General features: G+C 45.0%; 1 protein-coding gene across 1 annotated transcript; it reads left to right on the top strand.

Annotated features, from left to right (window-relative positions):
• Window positions 1-530: 530 nt before the first annotated feature.
• LOC138631260 (myosin-4-like) lies at window positions 531-12,365 on the top strand. The gene is made up of 40 exons (XM_069716090.1): window positions 531-577; window positions 668-881; window positions 1,293-1,436; window positions 2,050-2,206; window positions 2,281-2,308; window positions 2,396-2,504; window positions 2,586-2,678; window positions 2,778-2,841; window positions 2,937-3,035; window positions 3,129-3,232; window positions 3,346-3,484; window positions 3,572-3,690; window positions 4,045-4,194; window positions 4,280-4,450; window positions 4,545-4,851; window positions 5,086-5,162; window positions 5,609-5,696; window positions 5,775-5,892; window positions 5,985-6,108; window positions 6,186-6,322; window positions 6,712-6,967; window positions 7,061-7,303; window positions 7,385-7,561; window positions 7,643-7,788; window positions 7,870-7,960; window positions 8,055-8,444; window positions 8,523-8,649; window positions 8,746-8,864; window positions 8,944-9,140; window positions 9,253-9,436; window positions 9,886-10,051; window positions 10,148-10,272; window positions 10,357-10,665; window positions 10,747-10,950; window positions 11,119-11,244; window positions 11,325-11,495; window positions 11,603-11,707; window positions 11,813-11,908; window positions 11,992-12,123; window positions 12,208-12,365. The coding sequence occupies exons 2-40, from the start codon at window positions 678-680 to the stop codon at window positions 12,226-12,228; spliced, it is 5,817 nt and encodes a 1,938-aa protein (XP_069572191.1). The 5' UTR covers window positions 531-577; window positions 668-677; the 3' UTR covers window positions 12,229-12,365.
• Window positions 12,366-21,781: the final 9,416 nt, after the last annotated feature.

The following is a 21,781-nucleotide window of genomic DNA, read 5'->3' as shown; positions in this document are numbered from 1 at the left end:
CATGCACAGGCTGAATAAAGGGACTAAAACCTAGTTTAGTCTACGAATTTGTGTCTTATTAATTTGTCTTGTTAAAAGTGGCCGTACAAACAAACGCGGTTCATGTATCTCTAAAATAAATATATATTTAACATGTATGTGCTTCTCTTTTCTTTTTTTTTTAAAATTCCAAATCACGTTGTACTTTCTGGTTTTGATTCTGCATCCATTTTCCCCCATTATAACATTTTTAAACCAAATTGAAATATTCTGCGGAGTCAGCATTCTTCAAACGTGACATTTTGTGGTGTCAAAAAGCTAAATATAACTGCCTTGCATCTTGAGCCTAAATCCATGATCCGTCCTCATCCGTGGCGAGCAGCAGGTCGGTGTAACTCGACCGGTGCGTGCCATGTAAAGGGAGAGGGGCTTCAACATCAAGGACAACGGTGAGATATAAAAAGGGACGGTGCAACCGGTTATGTTTGTTACCGCAGGGCGACGATCCCTCAGTTTGTGGCCGCCACCGTGCAGGAGTCTTTCTCGGGGAAAAGTCGAGGCGTTCGGATTTTTTCTTCTCGTTCCTCGTGCACTTAAAGTAGGTGAGTATGATTCAACTTCAAACATCAGCCAGGGCATGAAAGACTTTTACAAGAGGGGGTGTTTTTATATATATTTTTTTATTCAGGAGGACAAAAATGAGCACAGATGGAGAAATGGCGATCTTCGGGCCGGCCGCCCAGTACCTCCGTAAGTCGGAGAGGGAGAGGACGGAGGCTCAGTCCCGCCCGTTCGACGGCAAGAAGGCGTGCTTCGTCAGCGAGGAGAAAGAGCTGTACGTCAAGGCGGAGATCCAGGACAGGCAGGACGGGAAAGTCACAGCAAAGACCGCGGATGACCGAGTGGGTGGACTGACGGGTCACCAGCAGAAAAAAACAGCAAAAATATTCTGTTACATTGGATTGTCTGCTTCAATTTCTTTATAACAGAGCCGGAGAGAAGACACTAAATTGACGTCCATCAAGTAAAGCAGTAAAGTCTGACAGGGACTTTATTTCTATTTGATGTAGACAGATTTGACACAAGCTTCAAACGTTCCTCGATAAAATCTGCAATGAGGAACCTGCTGAATTATGCGAGTCTGCTTTATAAACTGACATTTGAATCTCCCTTGAAGCTCCAAATGCTGCTTCAGAGTTCACATTGTTCGAATTTGCGAAGACCTTTAATATCCTGCTGCTTTGAAAAACCTACTTTTTTTCCCCACACTTTAAGAAATGTACTCTTTCAGTGTAAATGTTTGTGTTTTCCAGACTTTAACCGTGAGGGAGGACCAAGTGTTTCCCATGAACCCGCCCAAGTTCGATAAGATCGAGGACATGGTGATGATGACGCACCTCCACGAGCCCGCGGTGCTGTTCAACCTCAAGGAGCGATACGCGGCGTGGATGATCTACGTAAGTCGTACAGGAAGTGTGATTCCACGCTCACGGCTCCATTAAAACACCGGCGTCCTTTAAAACAGTCCTTTAAATTTAGATTTTTTTTTTTTTTTTTAAATGTGGGAGAAGACGGCCAGTGAAGTGAGAATACTTCAAAGATTTCCGAAGCAGTTCAACTATTAAAATGTGTTCGATTACACAGATTAAGTTCACTTTGTGCCTAATTTATGTCGTAAAGAGATTTTAAATGTCCACAAAATAACAAAGTGATCGCAGACGTGCGAAAGATTTCCAAACAGACGCCAAACGGTCGTAAAGACAAAATGACTGCAGAGACTCGAAAGAGACAAAATGACAACAAAGAGACCAAAAACGATTTCAAAGAGATTTTCAATAACGAAATACACAAAACGATAAAAAAAAAAGGCTTTTATGAACTACAGAGGAAAAGAGACATAAAACGATTGCAAAGAGATTTAAAATAAAAGGATCGCAAAGATATCGAAGAGATTTCCAAAACAGGCACCAAATAGCTGCAAAGATGCAAAATGGCCGCAAAGAGACACGAAAGCACGACGGAGAGAGAACAAAATAAAAATAAAAACCTCTCCGTGTGTTTTCCATGCAGACGTACTCCGGGCTCTTCTGCGTGACGGTGAACCCGTACAAATGGCTGCCGGTGTACGACCCGGAGGTGGTGAAGGCCTACCGGGGGAAGAAGAGGATGGAGGTCCCCCCCCACATCTTCGCCCTGTCCGACAGCGCCTACCAGTTCATGCTCACCGGTACCGTCGGCGCAAAACCAACACCGATACTCACATTTCTGGGGAATCTTAACGTTCCTCTTTTGTGTCCGCAGATCGAGAAAATCAGTCGATCCTCATCACGTAAGTTCAGCAGAGGTTTTTTTTTCGTTCGTTTATGAAGACGTCAAGGTTGAATAGAAATGTGAAATGTTTTGAACTCGTCTTTAGCGGAGAATCCGGCGCGGGAAAGACCGTCAACACCAAACGCGTCATCCAGTACTTCGCCACGATCGCGGTCGCCGCCGACAAGAAAAAGGACACGAGCAGTAAAATGAAGGTGAGCGCCGCGCCGCGCCGCGAGGCCGTTGGCGTTTCGGAGAGTTTCGGGCGTCACGGCAACACGTTTCCTCTTCAACAGGGAACTCTGGAGGACCAGATCATCCAGGCCAACCCGCTGCTGGAAGCCTTCGGCAACGCCAAGACCGTGAGGAACGACAACTCCTCTCGCTTCGTGAGTGCGACTTTGTTTTTGATTTGATTCGGCGAGAATTGGTCGGACGGCAGTAAGACGCCACCTTTTTTGTTTTGCTTTGTTTTTTGTGTCAAACAGGGTAAATTCATCCGAATCCACTTCGGTACGACCGGGAAACTCGCTTCTGCAGACATCGAAGCGTGTAAGTTTACACCGGCAGCTTATCCGGGCGACGTAGACGTCGGCTGCACGGAGTAAGTTTGACGTTTTTTTTGTCTCTCTTTTCCTCCCTGAAAGATCTGCTGGAGAAATCCAGAGTGACGTTCCAGCTGGTGGCCGAGAGGAGCTATCACGTCTTTTATCAGCTCGCTTGCAACAAGAAGCCTGAACTCATCGGCGAGTTAAAAACAATCCTTCTTAAAATCCTGCTTTCATTTTGTGTTCACGCAAACGAAGATTTCCAACCGGATTAGTCTTTTTTCTCTTCAGACCTGCTGCTCATCACCACCAACCCCTACGACTTCGCCTTCATCAGTCAGGGGGAGATCAGCGTCAAAAGCATCGACGACGCCGAGGAGCTGGTGGCGACGGACGTGAGTCGACTCGGCGAAAACGCAAGCTGCCCTCGAACGCTGCGACGTTACGAGTTGTTTGAGACTTTTCCCTTTGTGTTTATTTGTTTATTTATTTATTTTTTTAAACACAGGAAGCCTTCGATATTCTGGGCTTCACCGTGGAAGAGAAAATGTCCATCTATAAGCTCACCGGCGCCGTGATGCATTATGGGAACATGAAGTTCAAACAGAAGCAGCGGGAGGAGCAGGCGGAGCCCGACGGCACCGAGGGTGAGCTCGTTAAAAAATAAATTAAACGAGTATTAGTGGAAAGATGAGTATTAAAACGTTTTTGTTGTTGTTTTGGTTTGGTTGCAGAGGCCGATAAAACTGCGTATCTGATGGGTCTGAACTCAGCTGACCTGCTGAAGAACCTCTGCTACCCTCGAGTCAAGGTCGGAAACGAGTACGTCACCAAAGGACAGAGTGTGCAGCAGGTTAAAAAAACAAAACATTTCTATTTCCCCACGCTGTCTGATTATTGAATTAACGTTTCAAAGACCACACCGGAGATTCATCGTACTTTTTAAACGTTTAGAAGTCCTTCTGCGTCTGTTTGAAGCCGTTTTGCATCTCTGTGCCGTAGCTCAGTGTCTCTTCACGATGGTTTTGTTTCTATTTGGTTGTTGTGTTTTTTTGTGGCCATTTTGCATCTTTTTTTTTTCCGTATTTTTTAACCTCTTTTTTTTTTTTTTTTAATAGTTTTGCTTCTCTTTAAGTGTGTGTTTTTTTTTTTGTTTTGCGTCTGTGCTTTTTTCTCTCTATATAAAATGATTATACCCTTCTTGTAGGTGTACAACTCCATCGGTGCACTCGCAAAATCAGTGTACGAGAAGATGTTTTTCTGGATGGTCATTCGAATCAACCAGCAGCTGGACACGAAGCAGTCCAGACAACATTTCATCGGCGTTCTCGACATCGCCGGCTTCGAGATCTTCGACGTAGGTGTTTAAAATATATCCGCGTACTTCCCGGGAGCTCCATCAGTGTGTATATTTAATACGATCTTTACTATTTGTGTTTTAGTACAACAGCATGGAGCAACTCTGCATCAACTTCACCAACGAGAAGCTGCAGCAGTTCTTCAACCACCACATGTTCGTGCTGGAGCAAGAAGAGTACAAGAAGGAAGGGATCGACTGGGAGTTCATCGACTTCGGCATGGACCTGGCAGCCTGCATCGAGCTCATCGAGAAGGTTCGATATCAATTCTAAATATTCACCGACCAGGAATTCTCTTTTTTCTAAAGTTGATAAAAATGGTTTTAATAAAAAACGGTTTGTTCCCAAGCCGATGGGCATCTTCTCCATCCTCGAGGAAGAGTGCATGTTCCCGAAATCAACGGACATCTCTTTCAAGAACAAACTGTACGACCAACATCTGGGCAAGAACAACTGCTTCTTGAAGCCCAAAACGGTGAAGGGGAAGCCCGAAGCTCACTTCACCTTGATGCACTACGCCGGCACGGTGGACTACAACGTCACCGGCTGGCTGGAGAAGAACAAGGACCCGCTGAACGAGTCGGTGGTGCAGCTCTACCAGAAGTCCTCCGTCAAAGTGATGGCCATGCTTTATGCCAGCTTCTCAGGAACAGATGGTAATTTGTCTGGATGTTTTTTTTCATATACTTTTGTCTATATTATCAGGTTATTTCTTTCACTGAGCTCATGAACAAACCCTAGTTGTCACCACAAACTATAATGAATAAAATACTGAATACTGGACTGCAAATATAACGTCAATTTCTGTTTAGCATGAACATGCACAGTGAAAACAACACCAAAGTGATAAAGTGCAGTCGTGTATGTTTAAAATGTGTCATCGAGCGCAGAGGCAGCTGCAGGAGGAACGAAAAAGGGAGCCAAGAAGAAGGGAGCATCTTTCCAGACGGTGTCGGCTCTGTTCAGGGTAAGATGCGAAAAAGCTGCCGTTCATTACAGGCAAGGTGCATTGGTCAAAAGGTTTCCCTCAAATCTTTTAAAACACAACAATATAAGGAGCACTTGGACATTTTGAGAAATACGTTTTGTTGCTTTCTGGTGGAGAGTAAGATGAGATCTTTATTTTTTTTTAAATAAGACCACCTCCGGCTGCCGGTTATCTTAGATTAGCACAAAGACTGGATTGCCGGGGGAAACCGATTTCCACATTCAGGTTTTGATTAGGCAAAGGAGATAAAACACAAAGCTTTAGATATGCTGGTTCCTTTCCAGTCCGCTAACAGAAGCTTTATATTTACTCTTTCCATTTAATCGGATTTCCCCAAATCTCAAACTACTCTCTTTGAAGTAAAAAAAAAGATGTCTGAACAAAACAAAACAAATTCTCCAGCTCAGGTGTGAATTTTCCTCCAGGAGAATCTCGGGAAGCTGATGACCAACCTGAGAACAACTCATCCTCACTTTGTGCGCTGCTTGATACCAAACGAGACCAAAACACCAGGTCGTTTTTTTAATAATCCCCTTTATTTTTATATTTCACGCTAACATGGCTTTAAAATAACCGTTGCTCTCATTACAGGTGAGATGGACCACCACCTGGTGCTCCACCAGCTGCGCTGCAACGGCGTGCTGGAAGGCATCCGGATCTGCAGGAAAGGGTTCCCCAGCAGGATCCTCTACGGGGACTTCAAGCAGAGGTAAACAAAGCTTTTACTTTTTAAATATTTCATAACATTTGTCCTCTTGCTCAGATCTATAATCCCCCCCTCCTCTCCTTCCCCTCTTGCAGGTACAGGATTCTTAACACCAGCGCCGTTCCAGAGGGACAATTCATGGACAACAAAAAAGCTGCAGAGAAACTGCTGGGCTCCATCGACGTGGATCACACCCAGTACAAGTTCGGACACACGAAGGTTTTTATCTGTCCGTGCAAGCGAGAGGTATTAAGACTAAATGAGCTGTGCAGGAAATAAATAACATTTCATTTCAGGTGTTTTTTAAAGCTGGCCTGCTCGGTGACTTGGAGGAGCTGCGAGACGAGCGGTTAGCTCAGGTCGTGAAGTCCACTCAGGCTCTGTGTCGCGGCTACCTCGTCCGGCTGAACTACCAGAAGATGATGGCCAGAAAGTAAAGATGTTTAACTGCTTTTAAGTATGGAGGAAGAAAAATGATCTACGTATAAATGCAGAATAATACATTTAGATATTTTAATTATGTCCTACCGGCTACAAGCAGCTACAGCTAAGCAGCCAGTTACCTTAGCTTTGCATAAACTCTGGAAAAAGGTGGAAGCAGCTCATCAGGACAAAAGTAACGATATGTAATTTAAAAGTTAAAACACCTAAACCCCCCCAAATTTCTGGAAATATTACTGTGAATGACTTTCTCAAAGTATTCACAAACACTGTTCACTTGTTAGAAAACATCTTTGTGTTCAAAAAAATAAAAAAAATAAAAGGTTTGTGGACTGTAAAAAAAAATTGTAGATTTAACGAGTGTGAGTTTGTCTCTGACAGGGAATCCATCTACACGATCCAGTATAACTTCCGTTCTTTCATGAACGTGAAACACTGGCCGTGGATGAAGCTCTATTTTAAGCTCAAACCTCTTCTGAAGAGCGCCGAGGCCGAGAAGGAAATGGTGCAAATGAAGGTGGATTTCACAAAACTGAAGGACGATCTGGCCAAATCTGACCACCGGAGACGGGAACTCGAGGAGAAAATGGTCTCCGTTGTGCAAGAGATGAACGATCTCCTCCTTCAAGTCCAAGCGGTGAGTTAAACCAAAGAAAGAGCCGGGGTTATTTACCAGAGGGTCGAGGCGGGTCTATGCAGTTGCTATGACGACATTTATGATGTATTTCAGGAGGCCGACAACCTGCTGGATGCAGAGGAGAGATGCGAGGGACTCATCAAAAGTAAGATCCAGCTGGAGGCGAAGCTGAAGGAGGTGACGGAGAGACTTGAGGACGAGGAGGAGCTCAACGCCGAGCTGACCGCCAAGAAGAGGAAGCTCGAGGACGAGTCCTCCGAACTGAAGAGGGACATTGACGACTTGGAGCTGACCTTAGCCAAAGTGGAAAAGGAGAAACATGCAGTAGAAAATAAGGTGAGCCCGTCCTACCGCCGCTGAGTCAGCTTTTGTTTGAGGAGAACCGTTAACATCGCCTTTCTGTATTCATGACTTCAGGTTAAAAACCTGACAGAAGAAACCATGAGCCAGGACGAGAACATCACCAAACTGTCCAAAGAGATGAAAGCCCTGCAGGATCATCATCAGCAGACGCTGGACGACCTTCAGGCGGAGGAGGACAAAATCAACACTCTGACCAAAGCCAGGACCAAACTAGAGCAGCAGGTGGACGAGGTGAGTTCCTGGGAAGGTGCATGGTGGAGTATGTTGCTATGGTTACATTGCGTGCGATGACTGAGCTCGTGTTTTCTGTAGCTGGAAGGTTCACTGGAACAAGAGAAGAAGGTCCGGATGGATCTGGAGAGAGCCAAGAGGAAGCTGGAGGGAGATCTGAAACTCGCACAGGAGTCCATAATGGATCTGGAAAATGAGAAGCAGCAGATGGATGAAAGACTGAAAAAGTAAGTCTAATAAACTGGTGCATTTAGCAAGATTTACAATCCCCGACTTCAATAAACAGCAAACTCGGCTTCATTTTACAGGAAAGAGTTTGAGGCGTCACAACAGCAGACGAAGATTGAAGATGAACGAGCACTCGGTGCTCAGCTACAGAAGAAGATAAAAGAGCTCCAGGTGAAATCAACTGAATTACTGGAGTGGTTGTTTACTTCCAGATAAAATGCTCAACAATTACTAACCAATAATTGAAATTTGCAATACGAAATAGGCCCGAATTGAGGAACTAGAGGAGGAGATCGAATCAGAGCGCTCGGCTCGAGCAAAAGTGGAGAAGCAGAGGTGCGATCTCTCCAGGGAGCTGGAGGAGATCACGGAGAGGCTGGAGGAGGCCGGCGGAGCGACCGCCGCTCAGGTCGAGATGAACAAGAAGCGCGAGGCCGAGTTCCTCAAACTCCGCAGAGAACTGGAGGAGTTTTCTCTGCAGCACGACGCCACGTCCGCCGCTCTGCGCAAGAAACATGCCGACAGCGTGGCCGAGATGGGAGAACAGCTGGATAACGTTCAGAGAGTACGGCAGAAACTGGAGAAGGAGAAGAGCGAGTTACGGCTGGAGATGGACGACTTGTCGAGCAATAACGAAACCATGGCCAAAGCAAAGGTTGGTCATCGATGTTTTCATGTTCAGCTCCATCCAAGGAGACGATAAGCTGATTTTCTTTCTTCTTCAAATTTAAAGACTAATTTTGAGAAACTGTGCCGCTCGCTGGACGATCAACTGAGCGAGATAAAAACCAAAGAGGAGGAGCAGCAGAGGCTCATAAACGACCTTTCAAGTCAGAGAGCTCGGCTGCAGACGGAAAACGGTGAGGAGCAATTTCATCCCGGACAAATCCAGCGAGACAATCGCAGAGAAAAAAACCGTCTAATTCTTTCCACACTTTTTTTTTTTTTTGATCCAGCCGAGATGTCTCGGCGGCTGGAGGAAAAGGAATCCTTGATGTCGCAGCTCACTCGAGGAAAGCAAGCCTTCATCCAGCAGACCGAGGAGCTGAAAAGACTTCACGAGGAGGAGGTGAAGGTGAGATCTGAAAAACACACGTAACAGAAACGTTTGAAAGTCTGAAGTGTTTTTACGCCGTTTCTTTCGTTGCGTGAAGGCTAAGAACGCTCTGGCTCACAGCCTGCAGTCGTCCCGTCACGACTGCGACCTCCTCCGCGAGCAGTACGAGGAGGAGCAGGAGGCCAAAGCCGAGCTGCAGCGCTGCCTCTCCAAGGCCAACGGCGACGTGGCCCAGTGGAGAACCAAGTACGAGACGGACGCCATCCAGCGCACCGAGGAGCTGGAGGAGGCCAAGTAAACAAAAACGATTCGCTCCATCAGTTCAAAACAACGAAGGGGTTCCCGATGGGGATCGTACGACACGCTGCGTTGTTGTCGTTGTGGTTGTTGTTGTTGTCATTCACAGGAAGAAGTTGGCTCTCCGTCTGCAGGACGCGGAGGAAGCGGTGGAGGCCGTGAACTCCAAGTGTTCCTCTCTGGAGAAGACGAAGCAGCGGCTGCAGGGAGAAGCGGAAGACTTGATGATGGACGTGGAGAGGTCCAACGCTGCCGCCGCCGCCTTGGACAAGAAGCAGAGAAACTTTGACAAGGTTTCCATCAACATGTCCCGAAATGAACGCTAATTTAATTGACACAGTAACTCCGAGGCTCTGAAGGTAGAATATTATTCCAACTCCACAGGAAGTATGTTAAAGAAGCCGACTGAAGTCGATAGATAGACGACATTTTGGAACACAATCCAATTTTCCCTCAATGTTGGTTTTTCATTTTATTATGTTAAACAAAATTGCCTCTTTTGGGCGGGAATGTTTCCCAATAAAATTTAAAAAAAAACCATATAGGTAGGCAACCGAACAGCTTATTTAACCCCTTGATCTCATTGTTGTTTTTGAAATGTGTACCTGAAAAACATCCACAAACAGCTTCACAACCAGAGGGTGGAGAAGAGACTCCGAGCCCCCATCAGACATCGTCAGCTTTGACACTGAAACTTGCTGCTTAAAAATGTCTGCATTTCTGTAACTTCCCTGCCTGCAAGGTTTTGGCTGAGTGGAAACAGAAATACGAGGAGGGTCAAGGAGAGCTGGAGTCGGCTCTGAAAGAGGTGCGATCGTTGGGAACGGAGAACTTCAAGATGAAGAACGCCTTTGAAGAATGCGTGGAACAACTGGAGACCCTCAAACGGGAAAACAAAAATCTGCAACGTATGTCCAGGCCTTTAAATAATTTAAAAAAAAATATGCCGTAAGCCAGTGAGTTTGAATGGTTGAACACATTATCATATTTTCTTTTCGTTGCAGAGGAAATAATGGATCTCACAGAGCAGCTGGGCGAAACGGGGAAAACCATCCACGAGCTCGAAAAGTCGAAGAAACAGGCGGAGCAGGAGAAGTTGGAGGCTCAAACGGCTCTGGAGGAGGCAGAGGTGAATTAGAAGAAAAATATCGAAATCATAAATGTAAACGATCTCGAGCGTCGCTGGTCATCACGGCTGCCTTTCTGCGCTCAGGCCTCCCTGGAGCACCAGGAATCCAAGATCCTGCGAGTGCAGCTGGAGCTGAACCAGGCGAAGTCCGAGGTGGACAAGAAGATCGCCGAGAAGGACGAGGAAATCGACCAGCTGAAGAGAAACGGCCAAAGAGTCGTCGACACGATGCAGAGCACTCTGGACGCAGAGGTCCGCAGCAGGAATGACGCCCTGCGGGTGAAGAAGAAGATGGAGGGAGACCTGAACGAGATGGAGGTCCAGCTGAGCCACGCCAACCGGCAGGCGGCCGAGGTCCAGAAACAGCTGAGGAACGTACAAGTCCAGCTCAAGGTCGGGTCACGTGTACACGTTCGCCTTTTATTAAACCAAATCTAAACACGCTTCTTTTAAATATTTCTGGACACGTTTTAGGAGGTTCAGCTTCACCTCGACGACGCCCTGAGAAGCAGCGATGACGCGAAAGAGCAAGGCGCCATGTCGGAGCGCAGGAGCAACCTGATGCAGGCGGAGATGGAGGAGATCCGAGCGGCGCTGGAGCAAACCGAGAGGAGCCGCAAGCTGGCGGAGCAGGAGCTGCTGGACGCCAGCGAGAGAGTGCAGCTGCTCCACTCGCAGGTTGGGCTTTTTCCTCCCTGCCTTCAGCAGTCTGACATGACCTCTGACTGCTCATTAAGAACAGCTCCAGTTCTGCAGCGCGACAGATCTTCATGGCATCTTTTGGTTGTTTTTTTTACTCAGCGTCTACAACGCGCTATTATTTCAAACTAAATGTTTTGCTTACAGAACACGAGCCTGCTGAACAGTCGGAAGAAGCTGGAGGCCGATCTGTCCCAGATTCAGGGCGAGGTGGACGACAGCGTCCAAGCATCCAGGAACGCTGAAGAGAAAGCCAAGAAGGCCATCACTGACGTAAGTGGAGTTTTTGCCTTTGTTTTTCGGTCGGAAAAATGCAGCAAACGTACCTGCCCGTTTTACAAAATCATGTTTAGGCCGCCGTGATGGCCGAGGAGTTGAAGAAAGAGCAGGACACCAGCGCTCACCTGGAGAGGATGAAGAAGAACCTGGAGGTGACGGTGAAGGACCTGCAGCAGAGGCTCGATGAGGCGGAGAACCTGGCCCTGAAGGGCGGGAAGAAGCAACTCCAAAAACTGGAGGCCAGGGTAATATGTAGAATATGTCCCACATAAAATCACCCCCTAAAAATTAAAAAAAATTGCTAAACTTTTGGGTTTTTTCTCTTTACAATCTAACAAATTGTCTCGTGAAGGTTCGAGAACTCGAGAACGAGCTGGAAGCAGAACAAAGACACGGCTCGGAGTGCTTGAAAGGTGTTCGCAAACTGGAGCGCAGGATTAAGGAGCTCAGCTACAAGGTAAATCCATCAGAAAAAAAACATTTCATTTAAAAACTGTGCAAAGTTTTCACAAATCTAAAAGATTTGAGGACGATTGTTTTGTCTTCCGTTACCAAAACCCAGTCGGATGAAGACAAGAAAAACATGATGAGGCTTCAAGAGCTGGCAGACAAACTCCAGCTGAAGGTCAAAGTGTGCAAGAGGCAGGCTGAAGAAGCTGTGAGTAAAACTTCTTCTGTCCACGTTGGATTGGAGCGAGCGGCGGAGTCGTTTCATTTGCTCGTTCGTTTGGCTCCCGACAGGAAGAGGAAGCAAACACTCATCTGACGAAGCTGAGGAAGGTTCAGCACGAGCTGGAGGAGGCCGAAGAGCGAGCCGACATCGCAGAGTCCCAGGTCAACAAGATTAAAGTGAAGAGTCGTGACATGGGCAAGGTGAGTGCGTCTCGCTTCGGCTGGTAGACAGAGTGAATCGTCCCAGTAGAGTAAGTAACCTTTTTTTCTCCTTCATTTTTCCAGACAAAAGACAGCGGAGAGTAGCTGTGAAGACAATACTGACTGCAAGTATTTGAAACCGAGCTAGTTTGCAACATACTCTTAAACCAAATGTGTTTTTCCTCATTCAAAGCCACTACTGGTACAACTTCCTGTGATCGAGGTGCTGTTCGAATTACCCTCTAGGGGATGTTGACAATTAATTAAAAAAAAATGAGTGAGTCTCAGCTCAGTTATTTACATTTATCTTTGACAGTGAATTTCTACCACTAGAGGGCACCAAAGCGTGAATTCTTTACATTGTACACAGTGGCTTTTAATAAGAAGCAGCACAACATGATTGTTGTTGGGATAGTGGATGTATGTTGCCCTATTTGAATCCTAATAAAACCTCAAAAATCTACAGTTTGATCCTTTGTTTTACCTTCCTGTTATTTCTTAATAGGAAATGGAGGCACAAATCTTTATCAGTTTATACATTAAAATGCGAGTGAGCAAACCCAGCAAAACTTAGTTCTAAAAATAAACCATTTAAAACTAGAACATGCAGGAAGAGATGATGAATTAAACTATGGCTGTGAAGAGCAACTATCGAAGTTAACGGGATTGGAAAGTTTAAATCTAAACGACAAGATATTGAACAAAAGAATGAATGAGCAAATACACTGTTAGCGGTATGTATAGTTCACGTCCGGATTAACCTGCTTGGGACCCGGAAAAAAAAAAAAAAAAAAGGTGTTGGACCCTAATTAAACTCCAGCATTCCTGCTGCTCTCATCAATTTAGTTGCTATTACTCGGCTGGATTACCTTTAATCCAAAAGTAATTTCAACGCAAGAACCCTCATTCTAACAGGAACCTCGAAACCAGGATACGACAAAAGATCCATCCTTGCACTTTACATTCGTAGGATAATAAAAGACTGGAGAGTAAAATTGGTTTCAACTCTTTATTTATTTAATATAGCCCCACACTCGGGGCATTTCGAGTAAAGCCCTTGAAACAGAACTTTACTACATGAAAGAGAAACCCAACAATTGAAAAAATTCCCCACGAGCAACAGCGGGAAGGAAAAACTCCCTTTTAACAGGAAGAAACCTCCGGCAGAACCAGGCTCAGTGGTGGGCGGCCATCTGCCTCGACCGGTTGGGTTGAGAACAGCATAAAATAAATACAAGGTTGTGCTTTACATTTACAGAGGCATACAGATACATCAAAATACGACATTACAAAATTGTAAATATCACGATACAAATTGTTGGTCATACCATTCGGCATGGACGATCGCAACTGTTATGTTTTGATTGTCATCACTGCCGTCATTTTCATCACCACTGGAAGGAAAATGAATACACCCAAAAAAACTGGGTATCAAAAGAAATGTGCTTCTTCAGCATCATTTGAGCCATCGGAGTCGTCTCTCTGCCAAGATAACTCCCTACACCTAGAACCACCCCCATCCCACCACCCTCTCCCAAACCAGCCCCTGTCCTAAGATAAAATAAATATCACCTCATCACTGGATGCTGTCAGTAAATGACAACTAAATCCTAACAACGCTTTGCAGGGGGAAAGGTTAGATACCCCCTGCTGGGAGGCCTCCCAAAATGCTCACCGAAGTGAACTTCAACATCTGAACTGGAATTAAACTTGGCAGAGCGAGACCAGACAGTGTTTATCTCAATGGAGAGTAAATGTTCAAGTATTACGAACAAATTCTGTAAAATATTTGGGTGGTGATGATGGACAGCTGCAAAAATACAATCAATACCTGTCGACACTTTATATATATATAAAAAACAGAGTATACAAATTCTACAATTAGTACAACATGACGGTCTACGAGTCGATACATAATGAAGGTGTGCACACGTGGTTAAGGTGGGTGTTGTTCCCAGAAAAAAAGTTCTTTACAGTCTTTAGCTGCAAGCTGAGGATGATGAGGCCTACCGACCTCTTCCGAGTTGTTTCTTGGGTGGGTTGCCGGGCAGATGAGTCGCAGTGGGCCGAGTCTTCTGAGAAGCGGGTCTTCATGCTGGGTCAAAACAAAACAAGCTCGTCAAGCTCTGTATTCAGCATCAACCGAACCGATAACCGCTACACCTCACCAACAGATTGTGGACAAAGTAGAAGAAGAAGAGAGGGAAACGGTACAATGATGGTCACTAATGTTAGCTATATCGTATTGAAAGCATTTACAATTACTGCCCTGTTTTTCTAAAATATAGCTTAGTGTTAGTAATATGGATTTTACCATAAACAGGTGGTTGGTAGTGAACTCCAAGCTATTTCAGCTAATTAAATGTTTTGCCCAAAGCCAAGTTTGGCTACCTGCACGAAACGCAGAGCTGTTGGGGAAAGGGGATGTCGACTGATCCGACTGCTTAACATTAAGAATAAAGTTCAAACAAAGAAACGGATATTGTGACCAGAGGTTATGACGAGGAATGTGAAGTAATGCGTGTTCATTTAAAACATAAGAGCCCATAAAAATAGTCCAAATAAAACCCCAACTATTAGCTAATGCTAGCATTGCTGCGATTTGCTCAATGGTTGCCATTGAGCCAACTAGCGATAGCGACATTTTGTCGAACCGTTTCCTATCAAAAACAGGAAATTGGTTGACATGACCACTTTGGCCGCTTACAAATGAAAACATTGTGAATTTGTAAAGTTACTCACGCTGAGGAGGCGACACTCGTTCTGTGTTGGAATCCTTTGGCAGCTCTTGGCCTGCATGTCCTGAAATGATTAAACTACAGAGAGAACACCAACTACACACAGCAACAACATTTTAAGCATCAGCGTTGGTTTCCTATTAAAAGAGGCTTCTCTGATGACACTGGGGAAAAAAACAAAACTCCATGTCCACTGTAATAATTCATCCTGGGCCAAAGTATGACCCAATGTAGTGATGTAATATTTGAAGAGAAGATGAGACCATTAAGCATGTCAACTTCCCCTGTGGTCACATGGTACCACCGAGCTGAGTGTCAGCTGATCTGTTAAAGACCGTCTCCAGCCCACGGCTGCCATTTTGAGTCCGTCCATATAAGCGAGTAGCGAGGTGATTAATGGTTAAAACCCCGTTGCATTTATCAACCATGTTTTCATTGTCACTGTTGTCATACTCATCACCGCTAGAAGGAAAATTGAGAATATACCCATAACTGGGCATGAGAATTGCTTCTCGAGCGCTATTCGAGCCGTCCGAGTCGTCTCTCTGCCAAGATAACTCCCTCCACCTAGCACCACCCCCATCCCACCACCCTCTCCCAAACCAGCCCCTGTCCTAAGCAAAAATAAATATCACCTCATCACTGGATGCTGTCAGTAAATGACACAACTAAATCCTAACAACGCTTTGCAGGGGCGAGATTAAATGCCCCTGCTGGGAGGCCTCCCAGAATGCTATGCAAAGATCCTAACGAGGTTTTATTCTGGAATTAAACTTGGCAAAGCGAGACCAGACGGCATTTACCACAAGAGGGAATGAATACTAAGGTGTGATAACTTCAAAAGTTTGGGTGGTGATGATCATGACAGCAGTGTAACAAATACACTCAGACCAAACATGCCGAAAAAATATAATATTAAATAAGGAATTAATTATTTTTAAATGTCCTTTTGCCTTATGTTTTAATGGTTTTATATGAAGCACTGTGAATTGCCTTGTTGAAATGTGATCTACAAATAAACTAGCCTTGCCTAAAGAACTTGCAATGACCCATCCATGAGCTGTATAACTCAACGAGAAAGGCAACTTGTTTTTTTTATTAAATCAAGAATAATGTTCTATTGATAAAATTCATAAGCAAATCAAAGCCCACAAGATAAATTCAAGTAAAAGACTATCTGAAATGATTGCCAGATGGGCAGTTTTCCTCAGCGTTGATCAAAGAAGCCTCTTAACTAATAAAATGCATTATTCATTTAAATGTTTCCAGGCTGTGTACAGGATCATGGGCCAACAACAATTAAGAAAAGCGAGACTTACAGTTTGTAGATCTACTTCAGGCCGACTGGGATGGGAGTCATCACGATGTCAGCAAAGCATCAACTACATTGCTGAGCTCATATTGTACTTATTGTAACTGGGTTTTAGAAACTACAAGAGCCAAATGGTGGCCAGAGGCAGGAGCCAATCATTTACATTGTGCTCAGGTGCCAATGTGCATGGGAACATGCAAGAAAAGGCCATGCTTAAAATGTTAAATAATAATAATGTTAATATTGCAGGTCCAAACCGGAGCTGCAATATTAACTGGAGGTAAAAAATATTCACCTTAATTAAAAAGTCAGGTGCACTGGTTCACCAGATATTGGGATGCCAATTTGGTCGGCATTGCGCAACACTAATGCGCCAAAATGGATCCTGACTTAACCAGATCACAGACGAGACACGAAGGGGGAGACAAACACAGAGGGGGAGACAGACAACAAGTCACGGCAAGGGAGCCATGAAGAGGTTTTGCGTTTGCATCTAAAGGACATGCTACGATTTACCAAAACTAACAGAGCTGTTTAATTCTCAACAGCTAAGAGGAATTAAACAGATGTGCAATGTACATCCTGAGAGAGAGCGGGGGTGCAAGAAAACGCGAAGGAGGGAGGGTGATCGGCACGGCGTCCGACATGTTATGGCACACGGGCCGTGCGTTGAAGAATGAAATTGCGACAAACCTTTTCGCAGAGCTTGCCGACAGCTCCTTCTTCAGAATTGATGGACGACGACGTTTGTAGAAGCTGAGGGAGGAAAATGTTAGTTCTCGGCACGGCGGCCGCCCACCTTTTTGTAGAGGCTGGGGGAAAAATATCGGCTCGGCGACCGACAGGTTAGTTCTCGGCACGGCGGCCACCCACCTTTTTGTAGAGGCTGAGGGAAAAATATCGGCTCGGCGTCCGATGGGTTAAGGCTGGCAGCCTGCAGGTTATGGCACACGGGCCGTACATTAAAGAATAAAATCTCCACGCACCTTTGCAGCAGCTCTTGTTGACGCTAAAGGGGAAAAATATCGGCACGGCGACCGACAGGTTAAAGCAGACGGGCCTCTGAATAACCCAATAAAATTGACATGCACCCTTTTAAATTTAGTGGACGGGATAGACGAGTGAATGTTCAGATGGAAACTGATTCCAACCGAGTAGATAAGAGACCAATGACTAGCAACAGCACAGTGGCCAAGATGAGACTCATTAGATGCAAACACAAAAGCCTAATTAGATGGAAAAAGAGGAAAAACAGGCATAAAGCAAAAGATTTTAGGGTAAGTACAGGCCACCACCAAATCAAGGCACAACAGACAAGGTAATACATCACAGATTTAGATAGGGAGTTTTATAAAGTGTAAGCAACGACTAATATATGGTGGTGGTGAGTCAAAGAGTAACACAGTTGTTTGCCATAGTAGCCATTCAGAAAAATAAAAAAACGACAGGAAGAAATGGGCGGGGCTGGGCCTGGGGAGAGGCTGGGGCAGGGCTGGGGCTGGGGCTGAGGCTGGGGCAGGGAGAGGCTGGGCTGGGGCTGAGGCTGGGGCAGGGGCTGAGGCAGGGCTGGGAGAGGCTGGGCTGGGGCTGAGGCTGGGGCAGGGGCTGAGGCTGAGGCAGGGCTGGGAGAGGCTGGGCTGGGGCTGAGGCTGGGGCAGGGGCTGAGGCTGAGGCAGGGCTGGGAGAGGCTGGGCTGGGGCTGAGGCTGGGGCAGGGGGGGCAAGGCTGAGGATGAATGGGTCCGTTTTAACGTAGGTTGGAGGGCAGGACAGGCTGGAGGGCTGGACTACTTAAAGCGACGGACGGCCTTAACTCCGTCCGAATAGATTTAAGCACGGACGGAAGTTCACCCAAACTGATCAAGCGATCAGAGGAAAGAGAAGTTTGAAAGAGATAAAGGGATAGGTTGGCACGGCAGCCAAGGCAAGAACAACCATGACACGACGGCCACGCAAAACCAGAGAATTAAACAATGAAAACGGTGACTTACAGTTCGTAGATCTTACTGGTGCTACCTGTGGGGGGAGAAGAGAAAAGAAAAGAAAAGAGAGTCAAGCCTCCCGGTTTTAACGTTTCCAATTTAATGGGCCCCATTTTGTGGTGGCGCAATGACAGATTAGTAACTTCCTGAACTTCTAATTTTTCCCGGTGCATCATTGTGAAAGTTTGGTAAGCAGGTGGGAGGTTATTTCAAAACGCAGCAGTGCAAATTATATTTATCTGGGAACCGATTGATTAAAACCACATCCGTCTCTGGAGCTGCTGACACTTTTGTTGAGTCAAACTAAATTCTTACAAATGTGAAAGAAAGTGTGTTCAGACAGCATTTAAGCATTCCCTAAAATGTCTACCATGCATCATGATGAATTAGATATATTTAAAAAAAAAAACATTGGGAAGCAAAAATATTAAACAAACAGTTGTGCAAATGTAAGAGGCGCTAAACAAAATGGCATGAATGGAATGAAAAGTCAGGCTGTAGCATGCTAGATTTGTGTTTTTTTGTATATATCTAGCATATTTGTATATATATGGAAAAGCATTTCAGGAGGGGTTAAAGAAATCAATTCAAAAATTCATATTTTGGGAGTGTACTTTGATGAAAAACGTGATCATATTGTGAATAAGTGTGGAAAGATGTTAAAATGTGAAGAGTTTCCTCTCGGACTCACAAGTAATGATATTCAGAACAATGATACAGGCTTGGATAATAAATCAGTATTGTCTTTGCTTTTACCGCAAGTCGATCGACAGCTTGTCCCTTATATATAAAAAACAACAACCCCTGACACAGCACTTGAACGCAGCACATAGGCGCTCGTTAAACAAACAAACGATCCGGGAGAAGCTACAACACATCACGTGCCCACAACAAGCGCTATTAAACCCACAGACACACGGATAAAACATTTGAAAAACTACAAAGCTGAAGTCACCTGTTGAAAAAGATACAGCAGCTGGGTGCCTGACTGAACCGGAGACAACCGTGGAGTAGTCAGCACACAAATGACGGCTGCGTCCGGCCGCTTATCAACGTCCCCGCGCGGGCTCGAAATCCGCCGCACCTGTGTTCAATTTAGTCAAAGCAGCCAATCAGCGAGCGACTGCTAAGTTACGTCACTGATTACAGACTGCTGGAAGGGGTGTGGCCAAGACATATTTTTTCAAACGGCTGGATTTGGCGCGCGAGGAAATAGCAGCCATTGTGGAAAGTTTTGCCCCTCCACACAGAAATGTGGGCTTTATTTTTCCACGAAGTACCACCGTGTCAGATGGAAGCCATCGGTATGTTTATTGTGCGAATAAAACAAAGAAAAAAGCGCATTCATTTTTGACTAAAATAAGTCAACACAGCTGGAAGATATGTTACGTGATGCATTCAAATGTTGCTTTAGTTTTTTTTTTTAGTTGGTTTTGTTGAACAAAAAAATGTGCTGTAAACCTTATGTCATTTTATTTCAAATGTTTACCAGTAACTAATACAAAGTGCACTGTGCTCCTCTTGTATTTAAAAAAAAAAAAAGTTTTGTACTTATAATCAGTTATAGCTTATTTTGGGTCAAGATTGTGTTGTTGTTTTTTTTAACTCTGAAAATGACATTGGCAAAACTTGAACTTGAAGTGGAAGCTATGGGAGAAAATCTCTTTGAGACCATCGAGGCCACGACTGTACACGACTTCACCGTGTCGGCAGGAAGCTGTGGTCTTTGTGACAGCAGCTTGGTCCCCCTCGGCCACCATTCAGCCCCCGAGCAGCATGGAGGTCACCACGCTGTCGTTGGTGAGTACCCAACTGTACCTGAACTCCAGTTTAGTCCGAAATGTGTCTAAAGCTTCTAAGATGCTTCAAATAAATTATGAATGAAATAAATTAAGAATGTATCTAAGTCTGTGACGAATATAGTTTTTTTTTTGTTTTTTGTTTGTTGAACAGTCACTTATTCAACAGTTTCACATAATCGCAAAATTTCAATGTTAAATTATCTGAAACGGTTCAAATGTGAGCGAAATAATAGGAAATTATTCAAAGTAATGATTTTCTAGGGAAAAACAAAACAAAAATACATTGGTTCTAGTTTTATCTGTTGGTCGGATTGATGTTTTTGTTCTTTAGCATCCACATAAAGCTTCTCGTCGTATTTACTGCAGCGCTCGGCAGCCGTCGAGGTTTGAACCTAATCGGCTTCGCTTTGGGCCGCTTGGTTTCACCTCATTAAGTATCTCATTAAGGGGTCTCTGGGGGAAAACTTCTACCATTTCAAATGACGGCTGCAGAGAGCAACAGACTTTTTGTTGTTGTTGTTATATCGTTCAAAAGGATCAACATCTATTGGTAAAATAGAAACAAATATTTTATTTGTTTTTGTGTATATAGTTTGCGCGTGTATTTATTCATCCTGTAAATTTCCCCACTGCGGGACTAATAAAGGATTATCTTATCTTATCGCTCTTATTTTTTTTCTGAAATATATATATATTTTTTATCCATATTTATTTTATGCATACATATTTGTAATTTTTTTCATATTGTCTGCACCTTTTTTGTGTTTCTAAATTTCCCCACTGTGGGATTCATAAAATCGAAAACTTCTATCTTCCGATATGAATCCGGTTTTCTCCTCCTGGATGGATGGATGGATGGATGGATGGATGGATGGATGGATTGCAATTGAATGGATGGATGGATTGCAATTGAAGCTCTGCAGCCCGTTGACTGTTGCATAATTTACTCCAAAGAAAAGAGCCTTTTTGTCGACCCTCGTTTTCAGACACATGAAGCAAACGACCGTTTCACATTTTCACCTCATTGAAATTATGCTATTCGTCTTTGTCACGTCCTTCAGATGGTTTTGTGATCCTGGAGAGTCCCGCCCTTCCTGTGACGGCGGGAGACGCCGTGACACTGCGCTGTAGAAGCAGGGGCACCTCCTCCTCCTCCTCCTCCTCCTCTCTCTTCGTCCTCCTCCTCCGATGTCATCACTGAGTTTTACAAAGACGGGCGTCTCGTCGGGAGCAGCTTCGTGGGAAACGTGACCATCCACGGCGTCTCTAAAGCCGACGAAGGACTCTACAAGTGTTACATCTCTGGTGAAGGAGAATCACTGGCTGTCAGAGGTCAGAGGTCACAGGTTAGAGGTCAGAGAAGCCTCATCCTGCCCATAGTGTTAGTATTAGTGTTCCTAAAACACGCATTCAAAGCACCGTTGACTCCACCAAACTTAGACTGATCGCTGGATTCAATTTGAGCCACGGCGCGTGTTTCCAGAGGATTACTTCTCATTGATGACTCCTTTCTCCTTCAGGTGAGCCACTGAGGAGGCGCTCCTTCTTCTTCTCCTCTCTGGCTGTTTTCAGACCGGCTGGCCGTGCAGACGTGTAAAGCCGGCAGCGGATGAAGGGAAGCGTCCGGCCAACCTCACCGATCCACGACATACAATCATCACTTTTCTGTAGCGGACAGCGAATCCGTTATAATCGTTGTTTTCAAAGAGGAACTTCATGCGGACGTCCGATCAGCGGGCGGCCTGGAGACCTTCTACGAGATACAGATGATGACACACACACACACACACACACACACACACACACACACACACACACACACACA

The sequence above is a fragment of the Brachyistius frenatus genome, unplaced genomic scaffold, assembly GCF_029030835.1.
Source record: "Brachyistius frenatus isolate BFR_SWC_R1_liver_20210118 unplaced genomic scaffold, ASM2903083v1 Contig_151, whole genome shotgun sequence".
Classification (NCBI taxonomy): Eukaryota; Metazoa; Chordata; class Actinopteri; family Embiotocidae; genus Brachyistius; species Brachyistius frenatus.
This window is presented reverse-complemented; position numbering and strand designations above follow the sequence as displayed.

Bases quoted from the DNA above. Each gene is read 5' to 3' on its own strand.
- LOC138631260 (XM_069716090.1), top strand. From the start codon at position 678: ATGAGCACAGATGGAGAAATGGCGATCTTCGGGCCGGCCGCCCAGTAC. The intron at 7,789-7,869 runs GTAAGTCTAATA...TTCATTTTACAG, and splicing joins ATGGATGAAAGACTGAAAAA to GAAAGAGTTTGAGGCGTCAC. The intron at 8,650-8,745 runs GTGAGGAGCAAT...TTTTTGATCCAG, and splicing joins TCGGCTGCAGACGGAAAACG to CCGAGATGTCTCGGCGGCTG.